The sequence below is a fragment of the Bos taurus genome, chromosome 3, assembly GCF_002263795.3.
Source record: "Bos taurus isolate L1 Dominette 01449 registration number 42190680 breed Hereford chromosome 3, ARS-UCD2.0, whole genome shotgun sequence".
Classification (NCBI taxonomy): Eukaryota; Metazoa; Chordata; class Mammalia; order Artiodactyla; family Bovidae; genus Bos; species Bos taurus.
Genome location: NC_037330.1, coordinates 74,912,468 through 74,938,997, shown reverse-complemented (window position 1 = coordinate 74,938,997; position 26,530 = coordinate 74,912,468). Strand labels below are relative to the sequence as shown.

At 35.8% G+C, this 26,530-nt stretch overlaps 2 protein-coding genes across 9 annotated transcripts in view; one reads left to right on the top strand and one right to left on the bottom strand.

Moving 5' to 3' along the window:
• SRSF11 (serine and arginine rich splicing factor 11) overlaps nt 1-11,933 on the top strand; it is a 50,395-nt gene extending 38,462 nt beyond the window's left edge. For 3 of the 8 annotated variants that reach the window (XM_010803438.4, XM_059883792.1, XM_059883808.1), the window contains 5 exons: nt 3,058-3,189; nt 5,067-5,156; nt 9,818-9,934; nt 10,311-10,449; nt 10,555-11,933. In XM_010803438.4, the coding sequence (XP_010801740.1) occupies nt 3,058-3,189; nt 5,067-5,156; nt 9,818-9,934; nt 10,311-10,449; nt 10,555-10,749 (673 nt within the window). In that variant the 3' untranslated portion in view covers nt 10,750-11,933. 8 annotated transcript variants of the gene reach the window in all.
• A 3,588-nt stretch (nt 11,934-15,521) lies between these two features.
• ANKRD13C (ankyrin repeat domain 13C) overlaps nt 15,522-26,530 on the bottom strand; it is a 93,442-nt gene continuing 82,433 nt past the window's right edge. The window contains exons 12-13 of the mRNA NM_001435024.1: nt 25,414-25,514; nt 15,522-17,933 (exon numbers count right to left, since the gene is read on the bottom strand). Of these exons, the coding sequence (NP_001421953.1) occupies nt 17,803-17,933; nt 25,414-25,514 (232 nt within the window). The 3' untranslated portion in view covers nt 15,522-17,802. The remainder of the gene's footprint in view (nt 17,934-25,413; nt 25,515-26,530) is intronic.

Here is a 26,530-nt window from a genome sequence, read left to right as displayed (position 1 = left end):
ACTGGAATGAGTTGCCATTTCTTTCTCCAGGGGAATCTTCCTGACCCAGGGATCTAACCGGGGTCTCCCACATTGTAGGCAGATGCTTTTACCATATGAGCTACCAGGGAAGTCAATGGTTTGTCATTGCTTTTCTTCCAAGGAACAAGCGTCCTTCAATTTCATGGCTCCAGTCACTGTCCACGGTGATTTTGGAGCTCAAGAAAATAAAATCTACCACTGTTTCCGTATTTTCCCCATCTATTTACCATGAAGTGATGACACCAGATGCCATGATCTTCGTTTTTTTGAATGTTGAGTTTTAAGCCGGCTTTTTCACTCTCCTTTTGCACCTTCATCAAGAGGCTTTTTAGTTTCTCTTCACTTTCTGCTGTTAGGGTGGTATCACCTGCGAATCTGAGGTTGTCGATGCTTCTCCTGGCAATCTTGATTCCAGCTTGTGAGTCATCTAACCCAGCATGAAGTACTCTGCACGTAAGTTAAATAAGCAGGGTGACAGTATACAGCCTTGACATACTACTTACCCAGGTTTCAGCCAGTCTGTTTTTCCATGTCCATTTTTAACTGTTCCTTCTTGACCTACATACAGGTTTCTTGGGAAGCCGGTAAGGTGATCTTATATTCCCATCTCTTTAAGAATTTTCCACAGTTTGTTGTGATCCGTACAGTCATGAGGCTTTAGCGTAGTCAATGAGGCAGAATTAGTAATTTGCTTTTTCTGTCATCCTCCGGGTGTTGGCCATTTGGTCTCTTGTTCCTCTGCCTTTTCTAAATCCAGCTTGTACATGTGGAATTTCTTGGTTCGTGTACTGTTGAAGCCTGGCTTGAAGGATTGTGAGCATTACCTTGCTAATTTGTGAAATGAGTGCAGTTGTACATTAGTATGAACATTTTTTAACATTGCCCTTCTTTGGGATTGGAATAAAAACTGACCTTTTCCAGTCCTGTGACCAACCGTTGCTGAGTTATCCAAATTTGATGGCATATTGAGTGTGGCACTTTAACAGCAGTATCTTTTATGATTTGAAATATCTCAGCTGGGATTCCATCACCTCCACTAGCTTTGTCATATAAAATATATGGTAATCTCTATGTTTCTCTAATTTTTAAAAGCTTATATGAACTGAATGTTGAAGTGACTGCAGTGCAATACTGTTGAAAAACAACTGTTTCAGGACCTTATAGTAAACTGATAGATGTAATACTTCTGCTTATTAGATTTTTAAAACCTTATATTATTAATCACTTCATTTAGAAGGAAACGTGAATGCATTTATAATTTTTACAGCCATTTTTTAATACATTAGAGGTAAATGTGTTACATGGTTTTGCTAAAATGATTAAGTTTAATTTTTTTTTAAGCCAAATTTCTCAAAAGATGAACACTTGCTAATTCAAATAGCATCGATTTTGGTTTTCCGTAATGTTTTTTTTAATTCTTCATAAGAAAGTGATGGTTACGATATTCTAGAGGGTCAGTGTTTCATTCAAAATACATTAGTACTACCTTTCATTACACAGTATAGTAGTTGTTGCTCAAGGGTACAGTTGGTGAATAAGGTAGACATATATACCCCTATCCTTATGGAGCTTGAAGAAAGGTAGGTAAGCATTATGTGAAAATTTCCTGGGATATAGACATGTTATTGAGAGGGATTGTTTAGTTTCAAATATGGTCAAAAATAAGTGATGTACAAAATATAGTTACTGAGTTTGATGAGACATTACTCCTAATGGGTTTTGAAACAGCTGTTACAGAGAATGATGGCAACACTATGGTAGCACAGCAATAAGAGCAGTCAGTATTTATATGTCTACACTAAGGCGCTGAGCTGGATTTTATAATTTTGCTTAAATTACAACTATTCTATGATGTAGGTGCTGTTTTTTTTGCTGAAGTAATAGGCTCAGATTAAATAATGAATACTTTTATTAACTGACTTTAAAAGGGAGATTTGAACACAAATCTTTTGCATTACTAAAATGTCTATCCTTTGGCAACTCTGAAAATAATGAAAGCAAAAAGTTTAAATTCTATTTGAAGTTTTCCATGGAAAGAGGTTGAATGGTTCACTAAAAGTTAAATGACCAAGTCTAAGCAAAGAAGTGCCATTTGCTTTCAGTTTTTCTTAAAATAGGGAAAAGGATCAATGACAACATCAAAAGGTTAATTGCACTTAACCTTTTAGAGAAAACATGGGGGATGAAGGTGATAATGCAGTAGGCACAGAGAAACATGTTTTACATGGCAGGAAAGAGATGATCATACAATATTGAAGACACATGAGAGTAAAAAGGGCAGTTTATACTGAATTGTATATATCTGTATCTGCCCTGCATTACTTGTATTTCTCTTAAACTGGAAATTAAAGAAGAGGAATGTATATCGGAGAACAGCAATTAGAAATCATAGAAACCAATACAGTATGTGGTTTCCTTTTGAAATACTGAAGTGGGTTACTATGCCCATTCTCCAGGGATCTTCCCAACTCTTAAGTCTTCTGCTTTGACGGTGAGTTCTTTACCACTAGTGCCTCCTGGCAAGCCCAAAATGGGAATAATAATAGTATTTACTGTTACTAGATTTATTATGAAAGTAAATGAGTGAATATTGGTAAAGCATGTAATGGGCATAAGTAAGTATTTGATAAGTAGTAAATGGATTTAACTTGTAGTAGTGAGGAATAAAATTAGGTACATTCTAAAATGCTGTGTAATTATGAAGTGATGCAAATGAGTCATTTTTTATTTTCCTTCATTTTCTAGCAATAATTTTAAGTTTGGAGTTGTAGTTTCAGTGGGCAAAGTAGGATTGGTTTGACAGGTTGAACAAAAGATTAAAAGGTGAGGAATTCCAGGTGTTAAAAGGTATTTTCTAACTTCTGGGATATCAGATGTTGTGTGAAATAAATAAATAATGGCAGGAAATTACCCTCACTTACTGATGGCTAGCCAACATGTCTGAATCTTTGGTCCTACACTTATATGAAATAATCAAAAGTAGAGCTAGTCTTTTTAGGTTTATATACATATGTCTGTTTCCTTTTACTTTATAAGGCGGTCAAGAAGCAGATCAAGAAGGCGATCACATTCTAAGTCAAGGAGTAGACGACGATCCAAAAGTCCAAGACGGAGAAGATCTCATTCCAGAGAGAGGGGTAGAAGGTCAAGGAGCACGTCAAAAAACAGGTACAGTAGAAAACCAGTAACAATGAATGAGTAAAATTTCTCCGTAGTAAGAATTCTTAGCTGTTTCTACTGCCTTTTTTCATTTCTTTTCCATTCAACCATTGGTAAGAATTTTGTGTTCCCAGCAACTTCTTGATATGCCAGAGTTTTTGGCAGACAATCATGCCTTCTTAATTCTTCTTTATATATCTCATCATGAGCAGCTTTTGAGTATGAATTAATATTACTGTATTCCTGACACTGAACCATACTTAAGAGTCTAATGTGATTTGGAGGCCAGTAAAGACTTACAGTGAGGATTTACTAAAAACTAAAACATCCATACCTTAACATTGTATTTTGACTTAAACGTTCATTCAGTAATTTGTTTTTCATACAGGGCCAAACCCTTTGAAATTAGTAGGCCTAGTCTTGAATAATCACCCCACTCCAGTACTCTTGCCTGGAAATCCCATGGACAGAGGAGCCTGGTAAGCTGCAGTCCATGGGGTCGCTAAGAGTTGGACACGACAGAGCGACTTCACTTTCACTTTTCACTTTCATGTATAGGAGACGGAAATGGCAACCCACTCCAGTGTTCTTGCCTGGAGAATCCTAGGGATGGGGGAGCCTCATGGGCTGCCATCTATGGGGTCGCACAGAGTCGGACACGATTGAAGCGACTTAGCACAGCAGCAGCAGCAGCAGTCTTGAATAATAGATACAAAATCACTTTCTTTTTGTTTAAACCACCTTTAAAGTATCAAGAACTCTGTTACTTGAAAGTACTTAGATTTTTCCCTCCATTTTTAGCTGTCACACAGTATAATTTTGCAACGCTTATTTTTTAAACTGTTTTATCTCTTTATAAAAATATTTGCCTTAATTTTCTAGAAACAGCCCTATATTTTATACTTTACCCATTTATGTATTTGATTATGTGATTAAAAATAGTAAGAATCACATCAAAAAGCAACAAAATTTTTTTTTTTCCCAAAATTTATTCTTGGTAAGCGTATAACTCAACGTGGGACTTGGATTTTGTGATAGCTTTACTGTATACTCAGCCTCTGATGAGACTTTGAATCATGTTTTAGAGCTAGTCATCTCTTAATTCAGCCAAATGAGCTTACTTAATGAACCATCTCTTATACAAAGAGCAATTAGGCATTCCGGAATTCCCTTGAGGAACTTTATTTATACTAGGGGAGAAATTAATGTAATTACCAAGGAAGGGCCATTGTTAGGGATGTTGGAAGATTTATTGAGAGGTGACTTGAGTATTAAATTCTGATAGATTTGACTGGACTCAGGAGCATGATTTCCAGTAGAGAATACTTAACAAGGTTAGCATGAATTCTTGAAATGAGGAGTATGTTGGTGTAGAAGGACCAGGAAATGAGGTCAGGACAGTTGAGACAGATGACACATAAAAAAGACTTTATTGTTCACACTAAGGAGTTTACAGTTGATCCTGAAGTCAATGGGAATGAATTGAAAAGTGATAAGCAGAGAATTAATATTTTCAGATTTGTACTTTGAAAGATTTCTGATAAAGGGGTTTAATATGAATTTGTGAAAAATGACTGGGACCACTTAAGGGACCATTTAGAGTTGAGGTATGGTTGTAGTACCAGTCCATTATGATTTTTTTTCCTAATAGTATTGAATAGCCCAGATTATGTCATAGCAGGGCCACAGTTAGAAGGTTGGTGTCATTCATGGTAGATGTTTACATCACGTGTGTACTCTGAAAGAATAACTTAAAAGTTTTTATCAGAATAACATATTTTAAGAATAAGAATCCATTTCATTGTACTTTTGTTTGTAATTTGTATATATATTTTTTCTATTAACTGAATCTTCTAACACATTAATAAATTGTGTTCATTTATTAGAGATAAAAAGAAAGAAGACAAAGAAAAGAAACGTTCCAAAACGCCACCAAAAAGTTATAGCACAGCCAGACGTTCCAGAAGTGCTAGCAGGTAGGGTGGCATTATGAATTCTTGGCGTTGTTTTTTAAACTTTGTTTGCAAAGACTCATTAGGCTGTGAACGTGAAATGTTTTCCAGTACAGAACTACATACTTTAATGGTGAAGATTTCTAAAGGCAATCTGTGAAGAATAAGTTTCCAATTAATACTTGATGGTATAGAGTTCATTTACAATAACATGGAATTCAACAGAGGTCAGTTTTTATGTTTGCTCTATGCATTTCATATCCTAATTTGAACTGTTTGTGGGTTTTTTTTTCACCCAGGCATTTGATGGCTAAAGTATACTGCATTATCACATTAGATTCATTTTATTACATGTTAGTACTTAAAATAGTTTTTTTTCCCTTACATAATGGTTTGTTGATAAAATAATTGGAGGCAAGGCCAGTTCTAGTTTGTGTCATTTCATAGAGTAGTTAACCTGCTGTGGTGAAATTTTAGTGTTCTAAACTTTCAGAAAATGTATTTTTCATTCTTAAACATGGCATTCATGTGATGGTGGAAAGGACTGGCCATACTTAACTCCATTTTCTTCCTATCTTGTTTACACATTTTACTACAGTGTTTGTTTTCTTAATCTTGATTATTTAAATTCACCTAAGGGCTCAAACTATCTATAAAAATTAACTTAAAATGGATAAAACACTTAAACATAAAAGCCAAAACTAAAAAGCGCTTAGGAAAAAACATGTTAACCTTCATGACCTGGAATTTGTCAGTGGTTCCCTACATACGACAAAAGTCATAAGCAACAAAAGAGAAATAGACAAGTTTGAGGATGATAAAAACTGAAGACTTTTTGTTTCAAAGAACACTGTTAAAGACAGCCCTCAAGAGTGCTAGAAAAATGTTTCCAATAATGGATTTCTACCTAGAATATAACAACTCAGTCATAGAAAGAATGTAAAATTATGCAGCTGCATTGGAAAAACAGGTTGGCAGTTCCTACAGAAATTAAGAGCTCTTTAACACAGCAGTTTTGTTCCCAGTGATACGCCCAAGAGAAGCAAAAACATGTCTGCACAAAAACTTATACATGAATGTTCTTGGCATCATTAATCATAACCAAGAAGTCTACCCAAATATCCATTTAACATGGGTAAACAAAGTTGTATACTCATACAATAGATTATTATTCATCTGTAGAAAGGAGTCAAAGTAATGGTAGTACAATATGAATGAGCCTTGAAAACATGCCATGTTAAAGAAGCTAGTCACAGCAGACCATACATTGTATGATTTCATTCATATGGAATGTACAGAATGGATGAATCTATAAAGTAGATTAGTGGTTGGAGTATGATAGCTAAAGACATGGGGTCTCTTCGGGGTGTTGAAAATTGTCTTTTTAAAAATTTTGTGTATATATAAAGAAAGTGAAACCAGATATAAGTGCTGAAGGAATACCAGAATAGGTCTAAGGCGGCAAAGGGGCATAAAAGATGAGATGTGCAATATGTATTCTCTTACCTTAAAAAGTGGAGGCATATTATTTGTTTATTTAATGGACTTGCTTATAAGTGCCTTGCTCTGCTTAATTATTGAATCATTCTTTATCATTTTTGGCTGCATTGGGTCTTCATTGCTGTGTACAGGCTCTCTTGGATGCAGCGAGCAGTAGCTACTCTAGTTGCTCTGTGTGGGCTTCTTATCTTGGAGAGCACAAGCTCTGGGGCACACAGGCTTCAGTAATTGTGGTGGCATGTGGGCTCTAGAGCTCAGGTTCCATCGTTGTGGCACAAGGGCTCAGCTGCCCCGTGGCATGTGGAATTCTCCCAGACCAGGATTGAACCCACGTTCCTTGCATTGGCAGGCAGACTCTCAACCAGTGGACCACCAGGGAAATCCTGAATCATTCTTAAATTATGGCAAATTCTGTACATTTTTATTGAATACCTACTAACATGTTTGCAGCTGTTGTACAGTCTATCATAGGTCACAGAAAGATAACTTTTTAAAGCCCATCTTTTCTGAGGAATATGGAATATTTGTTACACAAAGCAGTATGAAAAAGTGTTATGTATACAACCCTGACAAGCTTAATAAACATTTGATGAAGGGAAAGTTCTGTGTAACGTTTCCAGGACAGGGGTCATAGACAGCTTGTGGTTTTTTGTTCTTTAAAGCTTCATTTGACTGCCAAAATGAAGACAAAGCGTATTGGGCTTAATTTTTTTTATTTGTGTCTAAATCATATACTTTTTTCATTTAATCAGGTTTTTTTTAATTAAAGTTTACTATCCCCTTATAGTTATTACAGAATATTGACTATATTCCCCATGTTGCATAAGACATCCTTGAGTCTATCTTAAACTTAATAGTAGCTTGTCATTAGGTGGGTTTTTAAGTATAGTTGGTACACAGTATAGCAAATCACAATTTTTAAAGACTCTGTTCTGTTTATTGTTGTTATAAAATATTGGCTATATTCCTTGTGTTGTAAAGTATAAACTAGTAGCTTATTTTACACCTAATAGTTTGTGTCTCTTAATCCTCTACCCATATAATGTCCCCTGCCTTTTCCTCTTCACAGTGGTAACCACTAGTTTTCTCTCTGTATCTTGAGTCTGCTTTTTTGTTATATTCACTAGTTTGTTCTGTTTTTTAGATTACATGTGTAAGTTATATCCTACAGTATTTGTCTGTCTGACTTATTTCACTTTGCTTAAATGCCCTCCTTGTCCATCCATATTGCTGCAGATGGCACAATTTCATTCTTTTTTATAGCTTACTAATATTCTGTTGTATAAATAGTAACAATTTTCTTTATCCATTCTTCTGTTGATGAACACTTACATAGCTTCTCTATCTTGAGAATTATTAAAAAATGGTACTGTGAATATTGGGGTTACATTTCTACCAGCAGTGTAGGAGGGTTCCTTTTTCTTTACACCCTCTCCAGCATTTATTATTTGTACACTTTTTGATGATGGCTGTTCTGACCACTGTGAGGTGATAGATAATTCATTGTAGTTTTGATTTACATTTCTCTTAATAATTAGCAGTGTTGAGCATCTTCACTTTTGGCCATCCGTACGTCGTCTTTGGTGAAATGTCCTGTTTAGGTCTTCTGCCCATTTTTGATTAGTTTGTTTGTTTGATACTGAGGTGTATGAGCTATTTGTATATTTTGGGGATTAATGCCTAATCAGTCAAATTGTTTGAAAATATTTTCACCAGTTCTGTAGGTTGTCTGTTTTGTTTTGTTTATGGTTCTTTTGCTGTGCAAAATCTCTAATTAGGTCCCATTTGTGTTTTTTGCTTTTATTTACTTGAGGAGATGGAGCCAAAAAAAAAGTTGCTATGATTTATGTCTGAGAATGTTCTACTGGTCTTTTCCTGCAGTTTTATAGTATCTGGTCTTACACTTAGGTCTTTAATCCACTTTATTTTTGCATATGAAATTAAAGAATGTTGTAATTTCTCTCCTTTACACACAGCTGGTTTTTCTAGCACCATTTATTGAAGAGACTATCTTTTCTCCATTGTATATTCTAGCCTCCTGACCATAAGTGTGTGGGTTTATTTCTGGACTCTTATTCTGTTTCATTGATTTATGTGTCTGTTTTTGTGCCTGTACCATACTGTTTTGATTACTGTAGCTTTGTAGTATAGTTTGAAGCCAGGGAATGTGATTCCTCCAGCTCTTGTTTCTCTCTATATCAAGATTGTTTTGGCTATTCAAGGTTGTTTTGTTTCCATACAAATTTTAAAATTGTTTCTTCTAATTCTGCATGAAGTGCCATTGGTATTTTGACATGGATTGCATTGAATCTAAAGATTACTTTGGGTAGTGTAGTCATTTTAACAGTATTGGTACTTCTAGTCCAAGAACACAGCAAAACTTTCCATCTGTTTGTATTGTAGAAACAGGACTTTTTTTAAGTCAATTTAAAGAGGAGGTATATCATAAAAAGCTAATTGCTCAAAATAGGGATTGGATTAGGGATGTGATTTGCTGGACAACAGGAAGTCAGTTTGATCCCCGTTTGCTGATGGCTCAGTGGTAAAGAATCAGCCTGCAGTGCAGGAGAGGTGGGTTTGATCCCTGGATCGGGACCATCCCCTGGAGAAGGAAATGGCAACCCACGTCGGTATTCTTGCCTGGGAAATCCCATGGATAGAGGAGCCTGGTGGGTGTACAGTCCTTGGGGTTGCAAAAGAGTCAGACATAACTTGGCAACTAAACAACCACCACCACTAACTCTAGTTCTCGGTTCTCTAAGTTTTACTAATGATTTAGAAGTAGTTGTGAATTTTATTAGCAACTGCCTTCCATAACACAACATACTAATCCTTTACATGTTCTGTCCATTGACTGAATCTAAAGCTGGTTCTTTGGATAATGATTTACTTCAGACTTGAATTAGAACCTTTGTGGATCAGTTTTTCATTGAGCTTAACATTGCTGATGTTTTGATGACATCATGTCTTTAAGAATTGCTAGAAATTAGGGCTTTCCCAAGGGCATTAAAGTAAAGGCACATAGTTGGCCCCCAAAAAGTTGCCAACTTTTATTACCCATTTGCTTCTTCAGCTCCAAACAGTATTTGAAAATGGAGTTTTCTGTTTCTAGTGGAGTTCCATTGCAGACACATCTGCTATGATGTGCCTGCATTTTTTGAATAACACTGTATTTTAAAGTCTAGTTTGCACATTTGTTGTTCTAGAGAGAGACGACGACGAAGAAGCAGAAGTGGCACAAGATCTCCTAAAAAGCCTAGGTCTCCCAAAAGAAAATTGTCTCGCTCACCATCCCCTAGAAGGTAAGTATTAATCTTTTATTAGATCTATCCTGTTTTTCAGAAACTGTCCTAGGATTTTTCTTCCTTCTCAGGAATTAAAATACTTAAGAATGTGCTGATAACATTCTCTTCATGACTTGAGATTGTTATAATAAACACTGTTTATGATTAGGCATTTTAGACCTGTAATCCAGTTACAGTCTTCTTCCCTGTGTTACTTGTATACAGCTTGTGTCCAGTGATTTGAAATTGGATTTTTGTTAACCTCCTTATAGCAGTGAACTTACATCAAGCTTACCATCTAAAACAAATCTAAACTTATTGCTATTTAAATAATGGCAAAAATTCTTGAGCACTTTGTTTCAAGCATCTGGTGAGCATTTTACTGTCATTCTAGACATAAAAAGGAGAAGAAGAAAGATAAAGACAAAGAAAGAAGCAGAGATGAAAGAGAGCGATCTACAAGCAAGAAGAAGAAAAGTAAAGATAAGGAAAAAGAACGGGAAAGAAAATCAGAGAGTGATAAAGATGTAAAAGTATGTTTACAAACTAATTTATTTTGGTGTTTTGGTTGATGTTGGTATTTTAAAGAAGTGATTTTCCTGTGAAGACGTTTACTTTTCTTATTCTCCTTGGCAAAGCAGGTTACACGGGACTACGATGAAGAGGAACAGGGGTATGACAGCGAGAAGGAGAAAAAGGAAGAGAAGAAACCAGTAGAACCAGGTTCTCCTAAAAAAGAATGTTCTGTGGAAAAGGGAACTGGTGATTCACTAAGAGAGTCCAAAGTGAATGGGGATGATCATCATGAAGAAGACATGGATATGAGTGACTGAACCATGCCTCTGTGGGAATCTGTGTACGTGCATCAGTGTCATTCCTGTGTGATTTCTTAATGCTGTATTTGTTCATCTCAAGCCTAGATGTATACAGCTGAGTCATAAATGGTTATAAAGCTCCTGATGTTGATATTAGTTATTTACATCCAAAAGCTTTTAGGAAAATGATACAGGGGTAACCAATTCGTGACAGGGTGAAATCTGATTGAGTAACCAAGCAGTTGTACTATTCTGGTGCTGCTTCATAACAAAAACGAAAAGCTGCATGCATCTACAGCAGGCATGGATTGTTTATGTTGTATGATCTCCTTTATTAAGTAAGTTCACTTATAGTATTTCTAGAATTTGATTCATTGCCGTAATAGAGCCATGTAGGGAATGCACTGATTGCATGTTAATTGTGGCAGGAATATCCTAAATGTCATTAAAATCCTTCAACATGATGGATCTACTTATGGTCGTTTGTTGACATGACAAATTAACCTTCTTATAGTTACATCTGGAAATGAGCATTTGAAATAGATAATCCTTTAAGCCTTGTGGCTAAATTTTTGTGGCTTTTGTTTAACTTTGAAAGGTTATATATGCACTAACCTTTTTTGATGGCTATAATTAGGCTTTAATTACAGAAACAAGATTTCAAATGAAACTGTCTTTGGCAGTAAGTAAATAGCATATTTTGAAGTAGAGTTGTATACTTTTTCATAAGGTGTTTGGGAATTTTTTTTCCTAAAATAATTTATTCCATATCTACATCAGTGAGAGCTGTTTGCCTATCCTGAAGTCCATCTGTAAAAGAAAGTTAGCTTTTGTCCTGAGTTTGTTTTCCATGCTTTTATTAATTTGTTTTAATCTCATTGTTGGAAAAGGGGATAGTGCATTTTAAATTGACCTTCATATGCTTTTAAAAATAAGACAAATCTACTTGATAATGTACTTTTTATTTGATCTCAAGTTGTATAAAACCAATAAATTTTGTGTTACTGTTACTGCAGTAGTAATCTTATGCACACAGTGATTCCATGTTAAATGCAAAGTAGTTAGGCAACTGTTTTCTTACAGGAGTTTCCAAGCTTTACTTTTGTGCAGTAAAAACAAAAGTAGGCTACAGTCTGTGCCATGTTGATGTACAGTTTCTGAAATTGTTTTACATGACTTTGATAATAAAACCCTTAAACTTATGTTTATGTTCTGTAAAAACGTATTTGTATTTATTTACATTGTTGAATGTATGGCATTTACCTCACTCATTTTACAAATCAAGTTCTTTCTCCTTGCAGACCACATATTTTAATATAGCAGTAAAATGAAATCCATTGGTAGTGATTAGTTGCCATCAGAATTGTCAAAATTAGTTTAATTTCTAAAACAGTCTTTTTAAGTGTAATTTTATTTCTTATATTTTGGGTGTAGGATTTGTGTTGAGTAAAGCAATGAACTTTAGGATAAACAAATGATCCCACCTATATTTAGTAAATTTATATTTTTGGTGAATATAAACTTAACTTTTCTGGAATAGTATAGAAACTCAATGGTATGTATCTACTGTACAGTACTAAATAGTATATTTATTCATTTATGAAATGAGTAGTGTTTGAGTGGCCGGGGTTAAGGGGAAAATGAGACTTGGAATTGTAGCTTTTATCCAAGTTGGAGTATGATTTTTTTTTTTTTAATCTTTTAAAATTGAAATGCCGTATAGAAAAGCACCATTGTTTTTACAGTTTGTAGTAACTTTTTAAAGATTTTATGGAAAGGAATTTTGTCTATAGTAAGACATTGTAGTAATGGTCCGAATAATCACTGCATTTTTAAACACAAAGTTGAACACAAATTACATTTCTTTAAACTTAAAAAATTAGTAGAAAAAAATCTAAAAGGTTGAACCATATGATATTGTCTTTTGTAAGTCAGAAACAAGTAAAATATTGGCAGTTTCACTTGGTTAAGCCTAATTTTACTCATTCTATTCCCTTTTAGTCTCTGAATACAAAGTATGCTAATTTCTCAAAAGGGATTAAGAAATTTTTGGCCTTAAATAGTGCTAGTGACTTAAGATACTATCAAAGGGAGTCTATATTTAGGTTATTTTTCAGTGAACATTTATGCACAAAGGTAGAGTTGCAGGTTACATGAGCCTTTAATACAGATGAGTCGAAATCAAGTGAACACTGCCTCCACACTGAGTTTTGTTCTGTATTTGATAGTAAAAATGATTTAAAAATAAAAGTGGTTTTGTTAGAAAAATGTTTGTGCTATTTATTTGCTTAAATTCTTCAAGAGTGAATGAAGGTAGTGGCCATGTAAGGGTCCAGTCATGAATTTCGGCTTCAGTTACAGCTGGGGAGACCTGTCTGTCTTACTCGTTTTTCTCATTGTAAAATGGGGAGTAATATTTACCTTGTAAATAGTTAAAAGTGTAGCCCTGTACACCTGGGCCAATAAGTGGTACCTACTATTTAATTATGGTGCTTTTCAAAGCTATATACAATTTTAGTTTGGGGTAATGGTTTAGCAAAAGCAAGGATAAATTTCTTGCAGTGATGGCTATGTTGCCCTTTATGTTTTTGTGAATATAGATTTTGGATAATAAGCTTCCTGGTAGTGATTTCCATGTGGAAGGTAGGAAAAACTATAGTCATTTAAAGGAAAGAAAAACTCCCTGGGCACAGTGAAAACTAATTTTACATTTACCTTGGAGCTGCATCTTAAAACAGGTTCTAGTTACCGTATAGGCTGCATAAGCCAGCTTTTAGAGCAATACCACTTTCTTCACTTGGCACCTGATTAAGTGGTCTATGCTGTTTGAAGTCTTCTGTGCTGGGATTAAGATTAGCATTCTTTTCCTTCTGTCTCAAGTCTAGCTAATACATTTCACTCCTATCTAAAATACTTCTCTAATACATTTCACTCCTATCTAAAATACTTCTCTAATCAAGTATATGTATATATTTAAGGATATTTAAATATGTCTGTTACAGAGGTAGGTTTTTTTTTTTTTAACTTTACATAATTGTATTAGTTTTGCCAAATATCGAAATGAATCCGCCACAGGTATACATGTGTTCCCCATCCTGAACTCTCCTCCCTCCTCCCTCCCCATACCATCCCTCTGGGTCGTCCCAGTGCACTAGCCCCAAGCAGTAGTTTTTAAATGAGACTATTAAATATGGATGTAATGGAGATACTATTGGTACTTTCAGAATATGTCTGAAACTATTGAGTTGTTGATTCTGAGTATTCTATTTTTGTTCCTATTTTAGTATCAAAGAATACCTAAAATTCATTCAGACAGTCTTTAGCAAAATAACTCAGGTGTGAACCATGCTAATTCTTTACCAGTGGGGATATCCGTAAGAATATACTTAAAATTTACAGTAGGTGTTAAATACCAGGTTTTGGAAGACAAGCGTCAGGTTAGCATCGTATAGTTTTGCTCTTCTTTTCAGTCAGCATTCAGTCCAGGAAGCAGAATGACTCAAAGGTTTGTTAGAGATTTGACCTTAATTGTGGGAGCTGGTTTAATGGTCTCAAAATTGTCTATACTATGCATCTGATGCTGGAGACTCAAGTCCACAGGAGTCAAGAACACCAGGCTGGTTGGAGGGGTTGAGGTTAAATTGAAACCACAAGCTGGAACCCACAAGGATGAACTAAAACAGCTAAAAGTTTATGTACCATATGTGCCATAGCCAGAAGCACTATTCTAAAATGGGCTATAACAATTTTTAAAAATCATCACAGGTATTGCCTCATGGCATTAACCATCACATTATTGGGAAGTAATTATCCTCCAATTAAAGATCATCACAGGTAGTTAAGTCACATATCAAAGTTTCACTGTCAGTTGTCTTTTAAAGTTCCCAAATTTAGGTATTTTGGAAAAGATACATTTTGGTCATTTTGGAAAATATCATTAAGATAGCTTTTGCTGGAGCTAACAGTAGAGGCATATTGTGTTTATACTAATCAGTAATTCTCCCAACTCAACAGTAAAGGTTAGCATACTACAAACAGGACTTCTAATTCACCTAGATTTTTAGAACTGTTTGTCAACCATGTTGTGTGTTGGTCACTCAGTTGTGTTTGACTCTTCCTCCCCATGGACTGTAGCCCACCAGGTTCCTGTCCATGGAATTCAGGCAAGAGTACTGCAATGGGTAGTCATTCCCTTTTCCAGAGGATCTTTTGACCAGGTCTTCTGCATTGCAGGCAGATTCTTGACCATCTGAGCCACCAGGGAAACCATGTTGGCAAATAAAAAAATAATATGAATGAACAAAAGGAAGCACCCCTTAATTTAATTTTTCTTTAGTCCTTTGTGGCCTCGAAACAAGCTCTGCTGTAGGCTAAGTGGAAACTAGGGAGAAGCTTTAGTAAAACACTTGTTATTGACCACCCTTCCCTCAAGATGTGAATGATAAGCTGTGCATGAATAACACTACGAAAACATTTTTGTGTGAGTGGGGCTCAATACCAGTTCTAAGCAGGAGAAAGAAACTGAATAGTTTTTCAGCTTCTCTGAAATGTGTTCCATTTCCAGACCATTGTGTGTAGCTATACTCAAAATATTATCAGAGCATCAGCTTTGTGCCTCCCTCTTAATGAAGCTTCATAATTTTCTGTACATGAATGTCTAGTCTGCAGAGAGAGGCAAATTGTCTTTAGGGAATTTTCTTTTAAGACAAGACTATTCTTCTGAAACCATAGTGGTGGCAGGGTATATTGAGCCTTTTAAGTAGCCATTTAAGGTAACCATTTTATAGTCCAATTTTTAAACAAGTTTTTTAATCACAAATGGAAGGCATAGAGAATTTTATGAACCTACATTATAAAACTTAGATTTTCATGTAAGAGTATCAAAATATAAAGTTTTTATCTACTTGAAACAGCATATAGCTTCACTCATTAGCTGGATTAAAAGGCACATTTTGAAAAGTCTAATATTGTGAAAAGTTTATTTGCATTAAATAGCTCCTTATTTTTACCATCATAAGAGATACTGACATATACCTGTCCTTTGTGGTCAGATAAAAGACATTTTGGAATGGATAATTTCTTTCTATTATTATTTATGAGAGAAAGTTAAAATCCAAGTGCAAAAGTTTTCAGTAGTCTTCCTACCTCCAGTGTACCCCGGCAAAAGTCACAGCTTGTAGGGAATTGATAAGTCCTAAGCTGCAATGTACCATTTTTCCCCCCACTGGATTAGTACAAAAAAGATCTGCAGTATATTCCTGAAAGTATACCATATTGCCACAAAGTAAGGGAGCCTAAGAGCAACAGTGATCATTCACTGCCTTTCAGTCTCTCAAAACCTCATATAATCATTGACAGGATAATAGAATCTCTAAGTCACTTGATCAAAACATTCCCAAAATAATAGGGATCAACTTCTATTCAATAAACCTAGTATGGTTTTACCCACTCTTTCCACAGAATTCAACAGACCCACATAAGGTAGTAACTGGTCTTTGAATCTTTTTAACTATGATTATGTTTCATCATATAAAATATATTTAGTAGACTGGCAACATATGCAGTGTAGTAGGTATCAGCATGGAAGATGCAGCTTCAAAGACGTTTATTATAAAATTTCTTACGGTTGATGCTTTGGATTTTTAAATAAATCATCTCTTCAATAAAGGTTTCTAAACTCATTCAAATTATTTAAAATCCTGGAAAAAGTTTAAATTACTGATCACTCTAAAAAACTTGACATCCATTCTGACACATTTCTCAGGATACATTTAAAAACATTTCTTCAGCTAAGTTCTTTAACGTAACATTTTATGACTGTTAATACATTATTCTCCCTAATTTATTTTCATCCTTGGACCTTCAAACCATCTTGGAATAAGTATGAAAGATTTTAAGTGCAAAAATGAATAATGCATGATTTAAACACTGTAGGTAATTAAAATCAATAAATATTTTCTTGTGACTTAAAAAAATAACAGTAGGAATTGTCAGTCTTGAGTACGTTTCTGGAATTTAACTTGTAACAAATATATTCTGTTAGCATATAAAATGTTTTTACCTTATTTTGAAAGCATTAAATATGTAGGGATGTCCAAAATATGTGGATTGTTTTTAAAACTGACACAAATGCATCCATATACCACTAAAAACAAACGAAATAATCAGAATGATGTGCACTTATTAGGAAGCAAGTTTAAATATTTGGAATTTCTTTAAAGTGCTCAGATTTGGAAGAAGAGTATCTTTAAGCATGCTAACTGTACCTTATCATGAACACAAAAAAGGACTTTTAAACTCAAGTTTAGAAAAAAAAAACCGAGGTTCTATGAAAGGAAGATTATTAACAAACATTTTCCATTGAAGAAAGAATTCAGGTAAAAACAAATAGCACCACAATGAATTGCACTAAGGTGCTAAAGGAGGTACCTTATTCCCTGCAGAGTGAACGCTCCTTCTGAAATGTATTGCAACATATAAATGCAACTGTTTAATGGTTACCATTTGGTTCATTCATCTACAGAAAACTGCATTCCTTCTAGTTCATTATATTGAACGAACATTCAAATTACTGAACTATACATAATGTTACATACTTTACATTTTATGAAAACAAAGCTTGAAGGAATATTTATAAAGGTCACCTTGAATATAAGATGACAAGTTTAAAAGGGCTTCATATCTCTTAAGACATTTAATTTATGTTAATGGTCCAGGAGTGTTTTAGATATAGATATAGATATATGCATATATATTTCAACAAGAAGTGTAAAAATTTTTAAAAACAAATCACAGCACTCATAGCTGTTTTACATAAGAAGGAAGTGGGGTCATTAAGGTGTCAAACTATTACACTTATAATATGTATATTTTTAAAAAGACTGAAAATGGCACATCAGGAAACTTGCTGAAATTCTTATTAGAGGCCCATTTCATTATATCACTGATGTGTCGAGTCAACATAATTCCCTTTTCCTCGATGAAAGCATTTGTCCCTTCTACTTGGATTCACTCTGGGGTCTCTGCAATCTCTAGCCTTCCTTGGTTGAATGGCATCATCTTCTGTGTCAGTTAAAGATCAGGAAAACGGCTTGGGTCTTCCTTGTAGTCTTCAGGTATGGTGAAGATGGAGCCATCAAATTCATCATATCGAAACTCCTGAAAAGTCACAGTGGCTGTGATCGTAGGAAACACGGGTATATCTAGAGAGGACAATTAATGGTAACACTGTAAAATGAAATGGTAACTTACTTATAGACAATGAAATACTATGAGAGAGAGAAATATATATATTCCTTAAAATGTAAAAAAGCATTATTCAGGGACCAGACAAACCCTAATACATGTCTAATATGAGTGTATTTGGCAGGGATGAAGGATGTGGGGGGAGACGTTTGGCTACTCATGAGAAAAGAAAGACACCAAGGCATCAAGAGTTACATCAAATCAAGGTCCCACTGCTCCCCAATCTTAGAACTATAATGGCAGATTCCACTAGACTATTTTTTCTTTTTCTTCGGGCAAAGGGATGGCTACATTTGTACTTTTTTGCATTCTGATATATTTTCTTTAGAATGTAGTGTATAGATTCTGAATCTGAGCTGATTTTTTTTTTCATTTAACACATGAAATGCATTAATCCTTCTTTGTTTCTAAAACACTAAAAACAATCCATCACTTACATATATGAGATAAAAACAATCTTGTCGGAACTGGAGTAATATCATACCACCACAGCCTAATATTTTTCTAAATAATATACATTTCTAGCTGAAATTGTGAGTTAAATCTGACATCAAAAATGACCAAATGGGACTTCCCTGGTGGCGCAGTGAATAAGCAAAGCAGAGGACATGGATTCAACCCCTGATCTGAGAAGATTCCACATGCCATGGAAAAGCTAAGCGGGTGCAACTGCAACTAATGAGCCCTGTGCTCTAGAGACCACGAGCTGCAATCACTGGCCTGCGCGCCTAGAATCTGTGCTTTGCAACAAGAAAACCACTGCAGTGAGAAGCCCTGGCACTGCAACGAAGAGTAGTCCCAGTTCACAGTAACCAGAGAAAGCTCACGCAAAACAACGAAGACTCAGCACAGCCAAAAACAGATAAATGAATAAAGTTATTTTTAAAAAATTAAAACTCAAAATTTGATCACTCTGCTTAGTTTTATTCCTAACACAATTTATTGGAAAGAACACAAATTATAAAATCTGGGTTGATTGCTGCAAGTCATTTAACTTACCAGGCTCAAGGATTTCATCTGTGAAATAAACTTGAAAGCCTCCTTAAAAGTCTGAAATGAATCTATGAAAGCTAAGTTGAATGTCTGTCTAGGATAAAGGCATACCATAAACTAAGTCTGACTGTTACAAACCTAGTATTTTATTGCAGAAAGTAATATTCTCATAAAAATAACTAAACACAGAAATCAACATAAGGATTACAGAGTTTTTCCAGTTATTCCTGAGGAAAAGATCATTCATTGGGGCCTACTGAGTGAAGATTCTGTTCTGATTCAGAGGTCAGCAAATTAAGGCCTGTTGCCTGGGCCTTGCAAGGCCTACGAGCTAGAAAAGATTTTATATATTTTAATGGTTTAAAAAAAAATGTTTCATGCAGATAAAATTACATGAAATTCAAACATCATTGCCCACAGTAAAGTTTTATTGGAACACATGGTTTACTTACTATCTATGGCTATTTTCATTCTCTAATTAGAGATAATAGTTGTGACAGAAACCATATGGTCTGCAAAGTCTAAAATACTTAATATCTTTCAGAAAAGTTTGCTGACCCTTGTTTTAGGCACTGGATATACACCAGTAAACAAGTGAAAACAAATCATGCATTTAAGGAGGTTACATTCTGGTTAGGAGATCCAAACAAATAAGTAAAGAGTAACTGTGACTGAGGATCCAGAAAAAGACAAAGCAAGTTGGAGGATAGGCAATTTCATTGTTGAGGGTAAGAGTTCTTGATTAGGGTTCAAAAGCAAACCTCAATAAAGTGACCTTTCAGCAAAGACCTGAGAAAAGAAACTATACAGTTGCCTAGAGGAAGAAAATTCTAAGTAAAGGCAATAAGTTTAAAAAAAAGCCCTAAAATCAAACAGTATGGTTTATTCTGGGGACAGGTGGGAGATCAGTTTGACTACAGCCAAATGAGTAAGGGACAGGTTAGTAGAAGATGAGGTCTGAGGAGAAGTAGGCAGCCAGATCAAGTGGGGTTTAAGTCAAGGCAAAGTCTTTGGCTTTTACTCTGGATGAGATGGAAATCAGTGGATGGTTGTGAGAATACTAGTAACACATTTGAATTAAGCTTGGACAGAGATAATGAGGATATAATGTAGGATGACAAAAGTAACAGGAGAGATGTGTTCCAGAAGGAGCAGTCAGGGCAGCAGGAAGAAAATCGAGAGAGAACTCTATCTCAGAAGAGAGGAAGAGAATCTGCACCAAGAAGCTCCGCTGTTTCTAGCTTAAGGCTGTTACAAACTTATTTTTGTATACAGGCCTTTATGTGAGTATATCTTTATTTGGGGGGAACAAAAAGCTAGGAATGCAATTGCCTGACTGCTTGGATGTTGGGTAGTTAGTTTTATGTTTTTGTTTTTTTTAAAGAAACAGCTAAAACGTTTTCTAGAGTGGCTGTACCATTTTACATAACCACCAGCAATGTATGAGTGATGGATCCAGTTTCCTCACATGTGCATTAACATCTGGAGTTGTCACAATATCTTGGCTTTTTAAAACAGTATTATTGATTTCTTGTTGGCTGCGTTGGGTCTCGGTTGTGCTCATGGACTTGCATCCGTTGTGGCAAGCGGGGGCTACTCTCTAGCTGTGGTGCACAGACTTCGCATTGCAGTGGCTTCTCTTGTGACTCGCGGGCTCCAGAGCGCAGGCTCAGGAGTTGTGGAGCACAGGCTTAGTTTCTCTGTGGCATGTGGGATCTTCCCAGACCAGGAATAGAACTAGTGTCCCCTGCATTGGCAGACAGATTCTTATCACTGGACCATCAGGGAAGCCCCAACAATGTTTTATTTTAGCCATCCTGTTAGATGTATATAATGATCTCACTGTGGCTTTAGGCGTCCCTGGTAGCTCAGCTGCTAAAGAATCCACCTACAATGTAGGAGACCCCACTTCGATTCCTGGGTCGAAGATCCTCTGGAGAAGGGATAGGCCACCCACTCCAGTATTCTTGGGCTTCCCTTGCGGCTTAACTGGTAAAGAATCCGCCTGTAATGTGGAAGTCCTGGGTTCGATCCCTGGGTTGAGAAGATCCCCTGGAGAAGGAAACGGCTACCCACTCCAGTATTCTGGCCTGGAGAATTCCATGGAGTATCCTTGAGGTTGCAAAGAGTTAGACATGACTGACCAACCTGCACTTTATTTGTTTCACTGTGGTTTTATTTTTTTGTTGTTTTTCAGTTGCCAAGTCGTACCTGAAATTTTGATATTTTTAATTTTATTTTCATACAGTTCAATATATTCTTTTCCCTTGAGATTTCACCACTGACCCATATATTATTTAGAAGAGTGCCTAACAGAATACCACAAACTGGAGATTCTCCTGTTATTATTTCTAGTTTGACTCTACTGTGACTGGTTTCCATTCATTTTCAATTCTTAAGGTTTTGTTTTATAGCCCAAGATACAGCCTATCTTGGTATATGTTCCATTTAAAAAAAAAGTGTACCCTGCTGATGTTGGGTAAAGTGTTCCCATAAATGCCAACTAGGTGCTCTGGTTTATGGTGTTATAGAGCTGTTCTATAATATCTTTGCTGATTTTCTTTCTAGTTGTTCTGTCAACTGTTGAGAGAAGGATGTTGCAGACTCTAATTATAATTGAAAATCTATTTTCCCTTTCATTTCTTTCAGTTCTTGCTTCACCATCCTACAGTTCTGTTGTTTGGTGTATACATATTTAAGATTGCTTTCTTCTTCATGGATTAATACCTTTATTGTTATGTAATACCCGCCGCCCCCCCCCCATAATTTTCTTTACTCTGAAATCTACTTTGTCTAATATTAATATATCTAGTCCTGTTACCCTTTGATTCATGTTTTCATGATACATCTTTTTCCACCCATTCATTTTCAACTTGCCAAAATCATATTTGAAGGGAGCTTCTTGAAGACAGCATGTAGCTGAATCATGGTTTTTAATCTATTTTTCCAATCTATCTTTTAAATGCTCTGTTTAGACTGTTTACATTAATGTATATTTATTTATATACTAAGACAATTCTGCTATTTCATTGCTTTTTTTGTCATCTCTTTTTTCATGTATTTTTCTTGCCTTCCTGTAGGTTACAGGAATACTATTTATTTGTTTGTTTACTTTTGGCTGCACCATGCAGTATGCAGAACTTCCCCGATCAGGGATCAAACCCCACAACCTCTGCAGTAGAAGCATGGAGTCTTAACCACTGGACCACCAGAGAGTCCTGACATGACCACATTGTAGAATTTTATTTGTATTTATCTATAGTATTTTTGAGTATATCTCTTTGTACACCTTTTTTTTGGTGGCTGCTCTAAGTATATATTATATATAACTAATTTATCATTGGTTCCTGATGTCATCATTTTAGCAGTTCAAGTGATGTAGAAAAACCTTGCCTCCCTTTATCTCCTTTTCACTTTCCCCTATTTATAATATAAATATAAATAGAAAGAATGGAGAGATAAAAGTAGACTTGGAGTAACTTGGCTATGAAAAGCAAAGGTTAAAGGCAAGTGCTGGGTAGGGTGGAGCTAAAGGGATTGTTTTATTAGATTGGTTGAATTCTTCTCTGAAGTTTGGCCATCTCCCCTCACCTCCCTGAGCCTGACTTGTTTTTTTTTTTGGCCATGCCATACAGCTTGGGGAATCTCAGTTTCCAAACCAGGGACTGAACCCAGGCCATGACAGTGAAAGCCCAGAATCCTAACTACCAGGCCACTAGGAAATTTCCTAGATTGGTTGAATTTTAAAAGGAGAAAGACCTCTGACTGGTTGAATTTTAAAAACCTGAACACAGCCTAACAGCTAAGAGAAGAAGGCTGTACTAGAGCAGTTGGGAAGTAAAGGAGAAATGTAGGAAAACAGAGCAAGCTTTTTTAAAAAGCGGGAAGGAGAACAGATCCATAGTACAAGTGAAGAGATTACTCAAGCTAAGAAAAGGGACACCACTTACACTGAGATAGAAAAGCTAGAAGAAAAGATAGCGCTTGGGGCAAAAAAGTTTGTATGAGAGGTTGGGAGTAAAGGGAGGTCTCATTATTTCTGATGGCCTCTTTTTGTAACTAAGAAAACAAAAAAACTCATCTGCTTAGACTGTGGGAGAAAGTAATGGAGGGGATGCGGATGGGGACTGCTGAAGAAGGCTCAGATTTAGCCTTTGAAAGCAAAGTGAGAGAAGCAGCAAATAAAAGAAAATATCATTCAAAATTAGCATTTAAAGCTTTGGCTGAGGACTTCCCTGGTGGTCCAGAGAAGGTGGCCCGAATGGTAAAGAACCCACCTATCGATGCAGGAGACATAAGAGACACAGATTTGTTCCCTGAGTCAGGAAGATCCCCTGGAGGAGGGCATGGCAACCCACTCCAGTATTCTTGCCTGGAGAATCCCATGGACAGAAGAGCCTGGTGGGCTACAGTCCATAGGGTTGCACAGAGTCAGACACAACTGAAGCGACTTAGCACGCGCACACACCAGTGGCTACGAGTCCCCCTTCCAGTGTAGGGGACATGGGTTTGATCCTGGAGTTGGGGAACTAAGACCCCACATGCCACAGGGCAACTAAGCCCACACCCATGTTTCACAACAAGAGAAACAACTATGGAAGCCCGATCACAGCAATGAAGAGTCCACGTGCAGCTCGGCCAAAAAAAAAAAAAAGCTCTGGCTCATTTTGAAAACATACAGTTGTGTTAACAATTTCCAGATTTCCCCCCCTCAGTTGTACCTTCTATCCTAAATATAGAAACAGAAATGACTGAAGATTAAACTGACCTAGGACTAGATTTTATAGGGGCATTGTAAAAGAAAGACAGAGACGAGAGAGATACTTAAGCAAATTCCCTATTAAGTATATAAGCAAAAAATTATAAATCCCTTGTCAATAAAGCTTTATGTCAGAGAAATGCCTACAAAAAAGTGCTGTAGACTTTTTTCCCATATAACCAAAGTGTTTCTTTTTCACAAAAACTTGTATTGTGAGGTTTGATTTTGGCTTGGAACTTAAAAAAATGTGAAAAGTAATAGTTTCTTATACTTAATCCCTGCCCTCTATTCAGGTTTGTCACTGTGCTCTTAAATACAATATACAGAACAGAGTCCAATGCCTGAACTATTTTCTGGCTATAGATAAAGACAGTGGGATTTTAAGCTTCTGCAGAAAAAGTTATGTGATGATCCATAACTCAAACACTCAGCTCTTCTTTAGTTTTTAGCAATTTCTGCCTACAATCTTATCATTGGTTTACTCAAGTAGATATTGGGTTCTCAGCACTTTTATATCACAAAGGGAATCTAGAATGACATATTGAGAGTATGTTTTAAGATCAATTTTAATTCACAATATGCTTATTCCCAAATTTGAAAAACTGAGAAGGTTGGGTTTAATTTTTAGTAATAAAAGCATTACTTCTGGGAGTATAGCACCTGCCCTAATTGTTATGAGATGTGGAGTCAGTAATATTGAGTGAAACAAGATAAATATATCAGAGGAATTATATAAAAGTTATATTTACTCTATAATACTCCCTACCCCAGAATATAAACACCAAAAGGACAGGGATTTTCATTGTCTCTCATCATCAGAAAAGGGTTCAGCACACAGTAAGCACTGATTAAATACTTGGTGGCTGGATCGATGGGTGGTATTGAAGGCCCCCATGGAGCTTAGTGAAGTGAAGTCACTCAGTTGTGTCTGACTCTTTGTGACCCCATGGACTGTAGCCTATCAGGCTCCTCCATCCATGGAATTTTCCAGGCAAGAGTACTGCGGCGGGTTGCCATTTCCTTCTCCAGGGGATCTTCCCAACCCAGGGATTGAACCTGGTCTCCTGCAACAGGCAGATACTTTACCATCTGAGCCATCTGGGAAGCCCCCGATGGAGGTGAAATCACTGCTAAATCTAAGCCTCAACTCCTAAAGAACCTGTAAATAGTGTCTTACTCCTCTTTTTCTAATATAGTTAAGAAGATAAATATATACAAAATGAGTTTACTGTTTTGAAAGATCATTGTTTAAAGTGAAATTAAGTTTAAATATTTAAGACTGAAAAATAAAATGTAATAAGTATTACTTTATCACTGAATAGTGACTGTTGACCCCAGAAATATTCCCACTGTTCAGAAGCTCAGAATCTGCAGAAAATATGGGCTAAAATCCTGTTTCTCGATTTCACACTAAAATATTATCACAGTGTATAAGTTCACTCACACCCTCTTGAATGAAATATGTGTATGTCCCTCACTTACATTTGCTTTAAATCAAGGAGTTTTCATCAAGCATTTTATATATTTGACAAAGTATGAATATCAATGCATGTAATTACAGAAAACAACATAAAATTATAAACTAGGAAATCCATATTCCTTCAAAGAGTATTTCTTTTTAAATGTTAGTAAACAGCTCTGTATTTCTAATAGACATTAAACTTACACAACAATTTTTCTCTTACCTAATTTTACAGGAAAGCCTGGAGGAAGTTTCATTTGAACAAATTCTCTAAGCTTATTAAAGTGCTTGAAGGGAGCTATTACTTCCAAAACATTCAATAATCTGAAATATGGAAGGAGAAAAAAATTTTTCACTTTGATTTTATTGTGTCCTTATGTTTTATAACTACATGCTCCAAACTTACAGTATCACAGCTCCAGTATCACAGATGTTAAAGATGAAAAAACGACGCTTCCTGTACCTCATTTTTTTAGTTTTATTATTCTTTTCACTGTGTCAAGGTCTATAACTTTTACATTTTATTGTGCAGCCATAATTTCCAGTTTTTTGATCTTAGATCTACATTTCAGCAGACTCAAAGCTCACACTAGTCCTCCTCCTAAGGTCTACACGTTCCCAAGTTCTTTAATTAGCCTACTGTTTGGATGCCTGAATTTCACTGCCAGTTTTGTGTGTGAGAGGGCTCGTAAGTGTTTATTATTCCTTGATTTCTTACAGATTTGATAAATGAGTGTTTCTTTTTTGCACACGAAAGGGGACTCTGACTCTCACAGTTTCAGTTTATACTATTTCCCTCTTAACTAACACAGTTTCACAAGGTCTCTTAGCAAGTGCTAAGAGGTCTCAGCACTCTTAGCACTCGGCATTACACTCGTCATTATACTGTAACTCCTCCGTTTAGCCTTTGCTTGGATGAATTTGATTTTAAGTAGTATTAATTTTCTCTCAAAAAGGGCCCATGGCTGCTGTACTGACTGAATTCTTCTGTGTCCTTTTCAATTGCCTTGATATATAAATGACATCTTACCTAACTGTGGTATCACACTTTCTTTGCCTCAACAATGTCGCGAACAAATGTAAGGTCAGGCTGTTTTCTTAACACCTTTTCTCCCAAATGCCTTTAGACAGTTCTCTATTATAACTGAAATGCAATAGTTTAATCAGGATAATCACTACTTCTTGTCTATTTTTATTGGAGCCTAATCAGACTACAGATTTAATTCTTCCACACAAGAAAATTTCCTTCTATCATATTTTGAATACTATTTTGTTTACATTGTGGAGGCTTTTTATTTAAGTGGAACAGCAATGATCCTTATATTGAACCACTCTCCTCC